Below are 15,681 nucleotides of genomic sequence, written 5' to 3' on the forward strand. Positions count from 1 at the left end.
AGAGCATTCTCCTGAGCAGCTCTCGATGAGTGGAATTTGCTACCAATTTAGCTACGTACTCAACTATCGTTCATCCAATTAAAAAAGGAATTAAAACACTACTGTTTCAAACTACTTGTAAACTGTCTTAATATTCTTTTTTTCTGGGTTTCTCATTGGCACTATGAAGCTTCCGTGTTTGTTTGCTCTAGAAATACCATTAACATACCGCAAAACGGTTGTGTCACTTACCTTTGTTGAGTTGTTTGTTTGAGCCATTGATCCCATCTAAGCCTTGACTGATGCAGGAATCGTGTGTAGCTGCTTGACATATGTTAAGGCTGTGACATGGGAGAAGCACACAATGTCAGCGATCAGTAACCATCCTTATGTTTACGCCAGGACTCCTTGTCTCTAATGCTTAGTCTGTGTATTCAACTATTACTATACTTCTTAGATAGCACAAAACAGACTTCCAGAAGGTGAATTGATCATTCCTCCAGGATAAGAGAAGAAGCCAATAGTGCTACTAATATTCCATGGGCTCGCACAGGTGTCTGAAACCAAGCCTCAATAATGTTAGAGATTTGATGGAACAAGGTAGTGCTCAGTGCAATGAAGATTACCAGTACTAAATAAGAGCAGAAGCATGTGTTCACAACTGCATAGTTGTTAAAGGCTTGCACAGAGGATACAAATCTTTCTGGAACATTGCCCTCTAGCATCCGGTAAGGTTTATGAGATTAAAAAATGTTGGTGCAGGTGATGCTATTTTAAGTTATATGTAGATGTTTATGTTTATGTGAGGGTATTAATTTTAATAAGAAAACATTGAAACTTTCTATATTGACACACCCACCGACAAACACAAACAGCCAACGATGGTGCCTCTTCTGTCCTTTCTTCATTTGCCACGGAGCCTTAATTAATTTTTACTTTCTTTTTCTTACAAATAGGATTTACATTTCGCACTAATCAAATGATTTAATTGTTGCAGGGCAAACACTTTTTTACCCCAAAATGGTGGAAGGGCAAATGCTGCAAAAGTAATGGTTGTTGTGACAGATGGCGAGTCACATGACAATAGCATGCTACGGACGGTGATAGATGGCTGTAAAAAGGACAATATAACTAGGTTTGGCATTGCTGTAAGTATCTTTTCTTTTTGTGTCATTCATAAAGGAGGGCCTTTGAATTAAATGGTGAACCACATTTACTGCGGTGCCTGTATTGTTGCGTTCACTTCTTTGTAATGGTTCATCCAAAGTGGTGCTGAGAAACAGTTACAGGTGTGCATTTTTTACAGATTTTTATATACCCTAATGACAAGTTTAAAATATTTTCCATATATGTTGCCACTTACATGTATAGCCAGGTTCTCTATCCACCCCTTATACAGAGCCACCATCTTTTGCTGACGGTCATTTGACAACATGGCGGTCAATATGAACATTCAATCTGAATGAATTGGATTAGATTGAACTTTTTAGGAGTAAGAACATACCAATGCAGCACATATTTGAATTCTAAGTTATGTAGTCTCTGTAGAGCTGTGTGGATGTTTTCCTCCACCAGAAGTTTGCCAATATTTACAAATCTCCAGCTTCGTAAACTTTGTGTAATTTTGTACGGCATTGCCTCCTAGCTGCTCCCTAAAAAACTAATGCTTGGGTGAATTCTCTCATAACTATTTGTTCTGGAAACTTCTGAAGCCAAACACAGTTTTTCTGGGGTTTTCTCTAATAGAACCATTACCTTGCTTGTGATAACTTTTCCAATATCATATGGACAAAAGCCTAGTTCAGTTTGACAATGGCATCACCTCTTATAGCAATTTCTCAGTATTTTCTGATGCTATGTTATTCCACAAACATCTGTAGTCAAATTTTGCAATCCCTCTCTATAGGTTTGGCCTACCTGCTCTTGAAGAGGCACCTTTCCTTTAATTTTCTTGATAGTTAGTTGCCCTGGTCTTTCCCCTAAAACAGCTCCTATAATGCGTGCCACTTAAAATGGTCCACATCTTTATGGAGACATCTTAAAATCACAAAAGTGGAGACGTATAGTCTGACCTACAATCTTGGTCTACATCATAAACTCTAAGGCAAGCAAAGGTTTCCGTTGTTGTCAGTTACAGCTATCCCTAAAGTTAGGTAATCTGCACAGGTAAATGAAGATATTAACTGCTCTAGTAATAGCAGGAAAGAGTTGCATATCTTTTGAGTTCACTCTCGAAGACCCACATCCGTCAAATTGAAATTGATGACGAACTCTACCTATTATCTGATGTTCTGTGAATATATTGAGAAGATAGCGATACCTACCACTCATATTGATGGATGAACAGTTATCGGCATCATTCTGGCTTCAGTGAGCACCAGTATCTCCTGATGGTTCCTGCCAGTGAAGTGATGCTCTTTCACCCAAACATGTTAGTTTTGTCGTAGTCAGTTGCAGTTGTTCTACTTGCCAAGTAAGGCACATAGGAAGTGCTCTCTGTGATACAAATACCTTTGCACTGTTGATATCTGATTGAGGCCTTTACTTAGGTATAGTGAATTACTTAAAGGCGTTTACTGCTTGAAGTTCACACTTTCCACCATTCCGTCTGAGTAGCATCTCACCTGGAACCCTGAACCATAAGCTACAGGGGAGCCCTGTTTGGATGCCCAGTGCTGCTACATTCCCTTCTTGGCTCTGTACAACCTCCTATGCCTGGGATTAAAGAAACACGTCTCTTAGTCTTCTGCTGTAAGGCTTCATGTTCAGAATTACACATGGGAATGCAATAAAATATTTGTTTCTTGAGGGATTGTTACTCAACATATTTTTACTGAAATTGTATTACAGGAAAAGCCATAATCCCCTTTCAAGCTGACATCTACTTCCCTTTGTGTACAGAGGAACCCTGTGTTATCCCGCCCTCTCTCCTCTCCATGAGTGTGAACGAAGTGCTGAACTGTGTTGGGTCCCACCGGTACCAACATCTGCAACAATTTCCAATACTTTCCACCCTGTCTGCTGTTTAACATCCCCGTCCCTGTGCCCACATCAGCCCCTAATATGAGTTGCAATTTAAAAGTTGTGAAGCTTGATTACTTTCCAACCACACATGCATGTTTGGTGTTATCTCATGTGCCATGAAAATGTTCCCTACAGAACGCCTGCTTCAATGGTCCCTTAGCTACATTAGGGAGTTTGACCACTTACATACTCGGGGGGGGGGGGGGTGCGTGTGCGTGAGTGTGTGTGCGCGTGTGCGTGGGTGTGCTTGTGTGTGTAACATCAGTGCAGAAATAACATCTTATTATGTTTATCTCACTAATAACATTTATAGGCTTGGATGGATCAGAAGCATGGCAGTCATAGCCAATACAGTGTTTCCTTGAAAATGTTCCTATGTGGCTGTGCATTGAATAGGATACATGGAGGTCTGGTTCTCTAGGACGTTTTGGGCGGGTGGTATCATTTCAAAACATGGGAGTTTTGATATTTAAGGTACTGGCTTGCTTTAATTCATTACAAAAAATTTCCTGTGCAGTTAATTTTTCGCTGGTGCTAATTTGCACTGAGGTGCTACTTAGCACCATATTAAATCTCTGTAGGGGTGCTCTATTTTGCTGAGTTAATTTTTGTGGTGATCAGTGCAGTTTTACAGCAGCACAAAACAAATAACCAATGATCCGAATGTCCAGAAACATCCTGAGATTATCTGCACAATTTTAGATATTGTTTGATAACAAAGCATGCTTTGGGCATTGGATATGACTTACTGGAATGCAGGGCCGGCTTTTGCACTAGTGGCTTCCTGTGCGACAATGTTTGTTGGCACCCCCCCAATGGCCACCTCTGCCATGGATTCCTTCACTAGCATCCTTTAACAGTGCCCCTCAAGTCTCCATAACCACTGTCTCTCAGATTTGTTAAGTTTTATAGCACCACTCACACCAGTGCAGGTGTCAGAGCACTTTACATCACACCCATATTGCACAGAGATAATCATATGTGTGTAAATCAGTGTATAGGAAATGTTACATCAGACAGGACAACAAGGTGTAGTGTAGGAGTGACATGTCATCGATACTGGTAGGCAATGTAGTTTGAGTCCTTTTTCTAGAAAAGCACATATTCAGAATTTAAAACATAACCCCATTGTTAGAGGTTCTTTTAATAATAATTATTATTTTCTACCCAAATGAACCCTTTTGGGAAGATTAGGATAATGAAAGACTGTGCAAAAAAACATACAGCTCCAACATATACCTTGCAGTTTGCATGCAGCTCTTTGATGACACTTAACAGCTCAATGTTCTATATTAGGATATTGACTTATAAACTACAAGTAACAAAAGAGCTCTTTCACAGAAACAGTAACCCACTGACCTATTTACATTGTATGCACTTTGTGATCGGCATGGTACATGTTCTTAGCAGCAGGCATTTTAACCCTTTTTTCACTATGGCAAGGACTATCTTTCCCATAGGGTAACAAAGGGATTACCTTGAAATATGTTTTAAGTGTCATTTCCTATTGGGAGCAGATGGATATTTAGAGTTTGGGGTCTCTGAGCTCACAATTTAAAAACATATCTTTTGATGAAGTTGGTTTTTAAATTGCGTGTTCGAAAAGGGCACTTTTAGAAAGGGGCATTTTCTTGCTTACCCATTCTGTGCCACTGCCTGTCAGTAGAATACACGTCTGGGTTTGTTGACATTTGGGCTCTTGTGCAGTCCTTCTAGACAGTCACTTGCATATCCTGATGGGCCATAACCAGGCTGATGGGCCTTCCTGAGCTAGATGGTGGGAGGAGTTGTCACTGACACCTGAATAGGGCTGTGCCTTTCCTCACACAAAGCTGTCGCCACCCACCTATAGTGTGTCTGGAGCCAGGTCAGGGAAAGGCAGGGTCTTGTGCACTACAAAGGCTTTCCTTTGAAGTTTGGGTACTTCAAAGGCAGAAAGGGGTATAAGTATTGGACCTCTGGCACCCCAAAATCAGAACACTTCTGGACTGAGGACATTCTGCCAGAAGAAGAGCTCAATGCTGTAGGATGGACTGCCACCATGCCTGTTGCTTTGTTGTGCTGGCCTGCTGCTTGCTGTTTTTGTCCTGGGAGTGAAAGGACTGGACTTTGATTTCTACATCCTGCTTCAAAGGTTCTCCAAGGGCATTTGCGTGCTTGTCTCCTGTTTAAAAGTCTCAGGGCCATCAAAGACTTCACCTACCAGTGCCCGGGATCTTCTGCTGAGAGTCCTGACTTGCCAAGTGGGTCCAAATCCATTTCCTGGGCCCTAGGAAGTGTAACCTGGTAAGAAAATCCATACATCGACATGCAGTGCCTGTTTTCTTGACGCAGCACTTGCTCTGCAGCTTTAAAATTGCTGCAGCTTGAGTCTCGAGCACCGACTTACTGACGTTGTGGCACTCGCTCCGACTCCGACGCAGCACCTGCTTCGCCTCTGAAGAATTGACACAGCTTTTCAACGTACCATTCCTCGACACCCACTCTTCATCGACATAGTAAGGAACCGAGGCTGCTTGTCTGGAGATCGAGGCATCACCTCATCTTCTAGTAAGGAACCGACGCATCACCTCCCCTGACAGTAAGGAACTGATGCATCACCTCCCCTGCCTAGCAGTAAGGAACTGACACATCACCTACCCTGGCAGTAGGGAACCGACACATCACCTCCCATGTGGACTAAGAAACAAACGCATTGCGTTGCTTTTCGGGCCCCTAACCTCCCCTGTGCCTGCTTCGTCTTTGATTTTTGACGCATTCAAGGTACTTTGCACTAAAAGAAAAGCATCCATTGATTTCTATGGACAAAACTAGCTTAATCTTTGAAAAGTGATATCTTGACTTGTGTATATTGGATTTTGGTAATTTCGGTCGTGTTTTATTTAGATAAATATTAGCTATGTTTCTTAACTGGTGTGCACTCTTTTTGTAGTGTTTTCACTGTGTTACTGTGTAGGTATCTAGACATGCTTTACTCATTGCCTCTGAGATAAGCCTGTCTGCTCGTGCCAAGCAAACAAGGGGGTGAGCAGGGGTTTTCTGAGCTGTGTGACTACCTTACCCTGACTAGAGTGAGGGTCCCTATTTGGACAGGGTGCAAACCATTGCAACTAGAGGCCCCATTTCTAACACCCCATCATTGTGCCTATCTGATAATGGGACATTCGTTCAGGTTCCATTATTGATTACCTCCTTCTTAGCGCGCAGAGGCCTTCATTAAGAGTCACCCTTTAATGGGTTCTATAGATGTGGCCCCGGGAGATAACAATACCTGACTGAGCAATATCTTCAGGGGTTTGCATATCCACCTCCTTATGAGTTGGACCCCAAGGGTTGATTAAGGATTGGGGAATAACAAAGGAGTCAGATTTGTCACAGCTGATTCCCTGGGTGGTTTCTCTATCATTGGCAGATTATCCAGGGTAAAATGTGTTGGCAAAAGGTGTTTCTGAGTTACTCATAATCCCAACAGATCCAGTAGCTCCCGGTACCTAGGACAATTGAAGATTATGGGCGTCTCATAATGAGGGCTTAAGAGTGCATTCCAAAAACTATACATAAATAAATAAGGCACAGGTAGTAGGAAGTTCAGCGAAGTACACAAAGGTGTTAGCTGCTTCGGAAGCAGCTAAAAGGCAGTGGTCAGAGACAGGACAGCCACCTGGATTTGTGAAGAGTTTCAAAATAGTTCAGGCCACTGCCCAGCATTTGCTATTCCTGAACTCGTTCCAATTAATTTATACATTTCTGATGATGGGAGGCGGAAGGGGTGGATATTACCTGGCAGGAGGGAGAATTACAAGTTCTCCTCATTCCTTATGATGCAGGGGCTGCATAGCCAGTCCAGGCTGCGGAGCAGCCCTTTATTAATGCTATTTTATGGGCTGATGTTCCCACACCTAGCAATTAGGGGGTTTGTGTACAATATTGCCCACTTTAAAATTATGTAGAGCGGTATTCCACATAGGAATGCCACACAGGACTTCCATGCTCCACAATTTGTAATCGAGGCCTTTGCAGTATATATTTAAATGACATTGGAGGGATGTAATGAATTTCTCTTTCAGGTTTCGAAACTTATGTCTTCATATTGCAAACAGTTCTCTACCGTCGCACATTAGCCTGCTAAGCTATTTATTACTTCACACTATTGTTTTTTTATTTGTCAAAAAAGAAGTTTGCAATGAAATGCCATTGTTTTTACATGTTTCAAGTTGTGATACTTATTAGAGAAATATTAAATGAAATAATCTTTCTGTCTTTTACAATCTAATAGTAGCATTTATATTGTTGATGACGTTTGGATTCACAACATGATTCTATTCGTTTTATCTTTTATAAAGGTCTTGGGTTACTACACCAGAAATGACATTAACACCGAAAATTTAATTAATGAAATTAAAGCAATTGCTAGCGTACCAACAGAGAAATATTTCTTTAATGTGTCTGATGAGGCTGCACTTCTGGACAAAGCTGGAACACTGGGCGAGCGCATTTTCAGCATTGAAGGTACATCTCTTTGTGTGCATCTTTTTGTACTCTTTTTGTGTACTCTTTGTGTACATCTTACTGTTGGTTTGATCGGTTAGTACATTCACATACACAGAATGTCTGGAAGGTTGTTTTAATATAAGCATATTTATCATCTGCACACTACAAATGAACTCTTGTTGTTCACTCCTACAATATATGTGGTTCTGTCACTGTTGGACTTGGCCCTTCTTGCAGTCATCCCTGAACTTTTTACCTCTCTCCTAGTCTTTTTTCTGACCTGGTGTTGGTGGTTTTAGGACTCTGGGCACTTTATCACTGATGTCCAGTCTAAAGTGCATGTGCTCTCTATGGTAAAGCATGGTAAGATTGGTCTACACCTGTTTGGCTAATTTAATTTACCTATCAGTCCCCAGTAATGTGGTATCTCTTATACCTGGAGCCAGTAAACTAAATGCTACTGGTGGACTTGTAGCGCTGCTTGCGCCACCCACCAAAGTAGCCTTTCAAACCTGTCTCAGACCTCTGCCATTGCAGGGCCTGCGCGCGCAGTTTACTGCTGCTGTGACGTGGCACATAAAGTGGATGCCAATTCTGTGGTCTGTGACTTCCCTTTTACTACATATCAGTCACCCCTAAGGTAGGGCCTAGCTAGCCCTAAGGGCAGGGTGAATTGTAGGAAAAAGGTAGGACATGTGCCTTAACTGTGTGACATGTCCTGGTAAGGACAAACAGCCATTTTGGTTTCTCACTGCTGTGAGGCTGTCCTCTAATAGGAATGCATTGGGGATTCCCTGATAAGTGTTTCAGTGGTACTTCCTGATATGAGACGAGCAGCATGGTCAAGTTTGGTATGCTTGGAATAGTAATAATAAATGCTGTGTAATGGTGTGCGCAGGTTTATTGTCACTATTTTAGAAATGTCACTTTTAGAAATTGGCATTTCTGTGTGCTATGTGTCTTTGGGCCTACCTGATGTGTATTGCATGTCTGGCTCTGGAGTGACAGGGACAGGGGAGGTGCGTGGCTCCAGAGGGGCTGGGTGAGTCAGCTCTAGGCTGAATAGGCAGATCTGCATTTGGAGTAGTGGGAGGAGTAGCCCCTGATCCTGCATAGCTGTGTGCCTGCCTTGTACAATGCTGGCTCCACCCCCCTGTGGTGTGTCTGGGGCCAGGACCTGCCATGTCAAAGGGGACTGTTGAGCACTGTATAGAAATGCTTGAGTACCCCCCAGAATTGGTTTAGACTAGGTCCAGGGCCCTGTGCAGGAGGAAGAACAAAGACAATCCTAGTATAAATATTGGGGCTGTGACCCCATGACAGGTGTACTACCTTGGACCTGTTGTGGAACTGGTGGCCGGCAGGCTGCTGGGCTGCCAAGAGAAACCGCCGTGGGACCCAGCTGCTGCTTCCTGGGGGTCCCTATGTGCTGGCCTGCCTGTACCCAGCTCTGCTCATGATGACTTTGAACTAAGTGCTCTGAAGAGTACACTCGGTGCGAGGAGGGCACCGCCCAGACTTGAGGGTGGTGATTGGCAGGGAGCGCGTGCTGAGTGCTTTTGCCTCTTTACCTTTGAGCCCTAGTGAGGGGGGGTGAGTGGCAAAGAGTGTGTGCTGAGCACTTTTGCTTCTTTACCTTTGAGCCCTAGAAGTGGGCTCAATATTCCTAAGTGCGGCAGGCGCCGCGGCCCGAAAATGTTGAAATCGACGGAGACTTTCACTTCGTGACATCGCGGCGTCTGGGAAGCCAGGCGGGCTGCCTGGTTGTGGGCGGAGCCGCGCCACGCACTGGAAGCCAAGCGGAGCCGACTGGGCTTGGATAAGGGTGGAGGTCCCATGTGGAGGGGAGAGCCCTGTGTGTAGTGCCCAGGAGGAGGCTCACTCCGTGTTGCCCAAGGAAGAGCCCAGCAGCAGGGAATCTGTGTCGGGGATTGCCCGATCGATGACGAGGGCGGAAGTCAGGCAAGTTTGCGCCTGACCATGGGCAGGGATCCCGTGAGAAGAGGGGGAGCCCCGCAGGTTGCCCGGAAGTCGGCAGAGAGAGGAAGTCAGGTGACAAGCGCCTGGTCTTGGGTGGGGCCAGGCCAAAGTTAGAGCCGGTGCCTCGTGGGTGCCCAAAGCCGAGAGACACTTCAGAGTCTGAAATCCAGGAGGGAGCCTACCCCGCACTGGTGGGTGCCAACGGACAACAGAGACTTTGCTCCGTGGGAGAAGAGCCTGAATCTAGGTGGGAGCCTACCCTGCCTTCGTGTGTGCAAACGGAGGGAACCCGGGTGAAGCGAGAAGAGGTCCTGTGAGCGGGGGCCTGCCAGGCACACTGTTGGTGCCTGATTTCTGCACGAGAGGTGGTGGGGCTGGAGGAGCGGCACTGTTGGTGCTCAAGTGTTGGGTGCCTGATTTCTCCCCAAAGAGGAGCCCCAGGACGGAGGGGCTCCCAAGGCGCTGTGGTACCAGTTTCCACAGCTGCACCGCCAGAGGGCATGCAGCTGCAACGTGGGTGCATTCTTTTTAGGAGTCCGGGGTGAGTTACACCCCCGCCCCGTTCCCAAGACAGGGCCCTGGCGTGGGAACACTGACTCGTGGGGCGCAAGGCCCTGAGGGAGTGAATGCACCTTACCAGTGTTACTTGGGTGCCTTACCAAATGTGATGAGGCGTGAAGTGATTTATGCTTATGTGGGGATGCATAATGTGTTTATGCCCATTGTTTATGCATAATGTGTTTATGCTGAGTACAGAATCGTAAGACCTGTGCTGGCTTGTACTTTTGCAAGCTTAAGTTTGAGAGTGCCGTTATAGCACTCTACCAAACCCGTGGACTGAGGATGATTTGCCGCATGCAACTTCTGCCTTATTCCAAGACCGGTACACACCTTTTGCATAATTTGGCCTACAAATTCACTTCCATTGTCACTCCAGACAATGCGCGGCAAACCAAACCTAGGGAAGAACTCTTTTAGAAGAACCTTGGCAGTGGACAAAGCAGTGTTGTCTTTCAGGGGGTAAGCCTCTATCCATCTGGAAAAGGCACATACCACTACCAGAACATATTTAAGATTGTTACATCGATCCATGTGAATGTAGTCGATTTGCAACACCTCAAAAGGATATGTTGGGGGAGCAAAATGACCTGCCGGAGTTGGGGTTCCCTTTCCCGGATTGTACATCAAGCAAATGATACAATGCTTCACCACATTATCTGTACATTTTGGAATCCCTTAGTTCAGCCACACTGGAGCCAGAAGTTTACATATTCCTTTTGCACTGATGTGGGATGGACCATGCGCCATAGTAACTACAGGCAGTACGTAGGCGTCTGGTAACAGCCTACGCTGGTGTTCTGACAATTCTATCCAACATCGTGTTGCGTCTAACATTCCTGTACTCTCTTTCCACTTTCTCAACTCTTTCTCTGTAGCATCTCCCTGAATCAATCTCACACTTTCTATTGTGTCCTCACACATCCCTCTTTCCCTGACCCAATTCGCAGGGCCCGCAACATACATGCGACTTGTAGCATCTCTGGCTGTCCTTTTTGCTACCTCATCCGCAAAAGCATTTCCGCGACCAACATCATCAGTAATCTTCTTATGCGCACTACATTTCACAATTGCTATCTGGGTAGGCAAAACAAGTGACTCAGAAGATCAGTTACCAATTAACCATGCTGTATTTTAGTACCGTGGGAGGTAAGGAATCCTCTTTCCTTCCACAAACGACCGAAGCTATGCGTCACACCGAACGCATACTGGCTGTCGGTATACACATTCACTCTCTTTCCTTCAGATAACACACACGCTCTGGTCAAAGCTATCAGTTCAGCTGCCTGAGCTGAATTATGTCTGATGCTTGTTGTCTCCACGATTGTATACAAGGTGGTAACAGCATAAGCTGAAGTTGTCTCACCATTTGGGAGTTTGAAACAAGACCTATCTACCCATAGGATCCCATCTGGATGCACTAACGGCGTATCTTTCAAATCAATCCTGCCTTTTGTCTCCTCCTCAGTATGGAGAAAACAATCATGTTGTTTCCAAATATCTTTCTCTTCTGGAAGAGGTAACAGTGTGGCTGGATTTAAAATATTACATCGTTTGATGTGCACATGACTAGCCAAGAGCATCAGCTCATATCCAGACAAGCGAGCACTTGTAAGATGTTGTGTTTTCCTCCTATTTAGCAAGGTATCCACTGCATGTGGTACCATAACAATGAGAGTATTATCTAGCACCACTCCAGGAGACTGACGAATAGAAATCGCTGCTGCTGCTGTAGCTTTAAGACAACTAGGCAATGCCTTGGCTACTGGGTCTAACGTAGCTGAAAAATAGGCACATGGCCGCTGTTTGTCTCCAAATCGTTGTGTTAAGACTGACAACGCACAACCCTCTCTTTCATGGACATAGAGCGTGAAGGGCTTACTGTAATCTGGAGTACCCAACATAGGAGCAGAACACAGAGCAGTACGTAAATCAGAAAAAGTCTTCTGACATTCGTCAGTCCAAGGAAGGGGTTGGGGTGTGTCTTTCAAAGTGAGTGCTAACAAAGGTTTGGCCAACAAAGAAAAATTCGGAATCCACTGTCTACAATAAGAAGTTATGCCCAGAAAGGCGCGCACCTCTCTTTGTGTAGATGGCACAGACATTTGCGCAATTGCTTGAATTCGTTCTGGGGTTAATCGCCTTCCCTCCTTTGATAAGAGATGACCCAAATAGGTAACCTCTCGACGGACATATTGTAGTTTAGAAGGCGAAACCTTATGATTAAGATCAGACAAGTGACGTAACAGTGCAACAGTCACATTCTTGCAGACATCCTCTGAATCAGCAGCAATCAACAAATCATCCATATATTGAATAAGAGTAGCACCTGGGGGAAAAGGAAAAACATCGAGTGGACATTTCAGAGCTTGACTACAAATGGAGGGGCTTTCACAATAGCCTCGGGGTGAGCGCTTGAACCGGAAACTTCGGCCTCCAAGAGAGAAACCAAAAATATCCCTACTCTCTTTGGAAATGGGAATGCTGAAGAAAGCATTTTTCAGATCAATAACAGAAAACCAAGCCGCTGAGGCAGGTATCATAGTTAACAGGGCAGTGATATCTGGAACAACAGGAAACTGTGGTACAGCAATTTTATTGACCTCCCGAAGATCAATCACAAAACGATAAACAGGAGGCTTAGAAGGATCAGTGCGTTTAAGAACAAGAAGAATAGGACTATTACATACATTTCCTCTCGTTTCCTCAATCACACCCTTCTGAACCAAATCATAAATGATATCCAAAAGCGCTCTTTCACCTTCATTGGAAATTCTGTATTGAGGAATGCGTGGCAATTTAGCATTGGGCTTGAGAGTAACAACATAAGGCGGGATCTCAAGACAACGAACATCATTTGGACGCATAGCCTAGAGCGTTGCAGGAAGAGAGAGCAATTCAGGTGGGAATTGATCTTTAGACAAATACATTGAAGAAGTCAATTTCTGCCCTAAAGTAAGATGCACACCAGAAGGAGAACAATATATCGTTGCATGCGTTCTTTTCAATAGATCCAAACCCAACAGATTCTCACCGCAACCAGTCGTTAAAAGAAGAGGAGCTTCCATATCATAAGGGCCAATTGAAATAGGCAAAGGACAAGAGACCGGGTTACGAACTGGGGCACCAGAAAATCCTACCGATACATTTCTTAAGCCAGACAAAGGTGCCCCAGGGAGTTTAGAGTGAATGATAGAACTTCTCATCGCACCAGTATCTAAAAGAAATGGCTCTGAAACACCCATTGTAGTGAGATTGACATAAGGCCCATCCTGATTTACTGGAATCGATACAACTCCCTCACTTTGTCTATGGCTGTCCTAGTTAGCGTGAAGGCTTTCATTTTCACCTTCAACATGATAATCATCATTGTAATACTGTGTAGACTGAGTATTTTGTTGATCAAAGTAGTTCGTAGAATTTGGAGGGGGTAAGGAACGCTGTTCTTGAGGCATCACACCTCGACCCCTACCCCTGTATATTATCTGGAAACCACCACGGCCTCGTGGAGCAGATAGTTCTCCCTTACATTGCAATAAAACCGGGCAGCTATTCTTAAAATGACCTTCCTCTCTACAATAGGCACATTGGTTAGGACCTAATAAAGGTCACGGAATAAAGGGCTCAGGCTTTTGATACACCCTCTGAAACTGTGGAGGCTGTTGAAACTGGCGCTGAGTATAAGGAGGAGGATAAGCTTGTTGCAGAAGAACCTTCGTTTTTAATTCTTTCATCTTCTTCTCTTGCTTATCTTTCTCCTATTTATCCCTGTTCTCATAATATTGAGCAGTAGCCAATATCTGGGCAGAAGAAGAAACAGCCCATGAACTCTCGGAGTCTTTCAACTTATGTGACAGTTCGGGAAGCAAATTAAATACGAATTTATCTACAAATAATCGCTGTCCACCCTCCGTAGTCATATCCTGACCACTGTGATCAATAAACGTCTCCTCAAAACGAGTGAAGAAATCAGAGACACTCTCATCTTTCTTCTGCTTACACGCAGCTAATTTATCCCAATTAACTCGCAAGGCGGGCATCATCGTTTTCATTAAAGTAATAATCCCACCAGGGAGTTCTGAAATCAAAACATCAGGCTTAGCACCACCCACTTGGGCTGCATCCGCGGCAGTTATAGCAGCCCAATCGCCACCCAATGCTTGGGCGTGATCCTCTCTTCGAATCTGAGCCCATAATGCTTGTGGGACTACATTTCCCATCAACATATCAATATCGGCTAAATTCGTAATACAGGCATAAACAGTCTGGGACAACTCCTTATAATAGCCAGCAGGGTTTTTATGGGGATCCGGTAGAGACTGTTTAGGAGCCAAAACTTCAGATCTCTTCCAGGGGACATGTACCCATATACGCTGGAAGTGCTCAGGAACAGTTGGATTAGCACCTGCTTGTGCAACCGCTTCTCCCCACACTGGAGGAACCTCTCTCATGGGATAATGTTTGGATGTCAGCCTAACAGCAGGATCGGAATCAAAAAAAATCTGTGAGTGACAAGTGTCCTTACGGCATCCTCAACCTTAGAACCCACAATGAGTCCCTTATCGAAATTAGCCTGAACATCTAACAAACCCTGAGGAAGTAAACCCAAATCCATATCCTCCCATTCTTTAGCGAGAGTGTCACACATAACATTAAATACATATCTCTGCGTGGGCGCCTCCCACTGATGAAAGGTGGTCATGATATCTTTCACACTATACTGGGGACCCTTCTCGATCCATTTGCGAGCGAGAGAGTCCAATACCACCCGTTCGTCGGAACCTGGGAGTTGACTACGAGACTGTCTTCGAGAAAAAGCCGGAGACATATTCAAAGTCTCAAAGAAAGGAGACAGAAACCCAGAGACAGTATCTGTGATTCGTTTGCGCACAGTAGGAGAATTAGACATAAGAACAGGGAACAAGGTATTAGGTGAACTAACAGAAGAATTAACAGTTATAAGGGGAGCCGAAGGCAAAGGAGATTGATGTTCAGGAAACGGAGGCAAAGAAGTCGGTGGCGGAAGAGGTGGGGGTGGCACTACCGGAAGGGGCAAATGCGGAAGAGCAGGCGGAGGAGCAACTAATGGCTGAACTGGTTGTAACAATGGGGGTGCATTAGCACCTTGTACATAGGGAGGAGGCAATCTCAATAAGTGAGACATCAGAGGGTCTTCCTTCGGATCCTTACTTTTATCAGAAGGGGAAATAGGCAACACCGGATAGCATTTATCTATCGCCATACGATGCTGTCTCTCTGAAATTTCCATTTCATGATTAATCTCATTATCTTTAAACTGCTGGGCAGCCTGTATAATCGTCATACTTTGTGTTTTCTTATCTCGTTTTGCCTGTTTAATTTCTCTCTGTTTGGCTTCCTTACGCCAGAGGCGGAAAGAGTCAAACATTGCCGGCCGGGCTTTTCTTTTAAACAAAATTGCTTCCAAATTATCTAATTTGTCAGGCTCAAAGCTACCATTCTGTGGCCACTGTAGAACACCATCGTTCTTTGTGTATCGGATCCATGCCTCATTAAAGGCAATGGGGCCTATACCATGTTTAGAATAAAGCTCATAAGTGGGAGTTCCAACCGGAGGAATTGGACAAGAGTCCTCCAGCCGGGAATCCCTATCACAACCAAAACAACAAA

At 44.5% G+C, this 15,681-nt stretch overlaps 1 protein-coding gene across 1 annotated transcript in view; it reads left to right on the forward strand.

The window, feature by feature from the left end:
* ITGA2 (integrin subunit alpha 2) overlaps window positions 1–15,681 on the forward strand; it is a 596,388-nt gene that overhangs the window by 305,336 nt on the left and 275,371 nt on the right. Inside the window, exons 8-9 of the mRNA XM_085631250.1 lie at window positions 977–1,127; window positions 7,347–7,512. Coding sequence (XP_085487376.1) covers window positions 977–1,127; window positions 7,347–7,512 — 317 coding nt within the window. The remainder of the gene's footprint in view (window positions 1–976; window positions 1,128–7,346; window positions 7,513–15,681) is intronic.

Source organism: Triturus cristatus, chromosome 2_1, assembly GCF_964204655.1.
Source record: "Triturus cristatus chromosome 2_1, aTriCri1.1, whole genome shotgun sequence".
Taxonomy (NCBI): domain Eukaryota; kingdom Metazoa; phylum Chordata; class Amphibia; order Caudata; family Salamandridae; genus Triturus; species Triturus cristatus.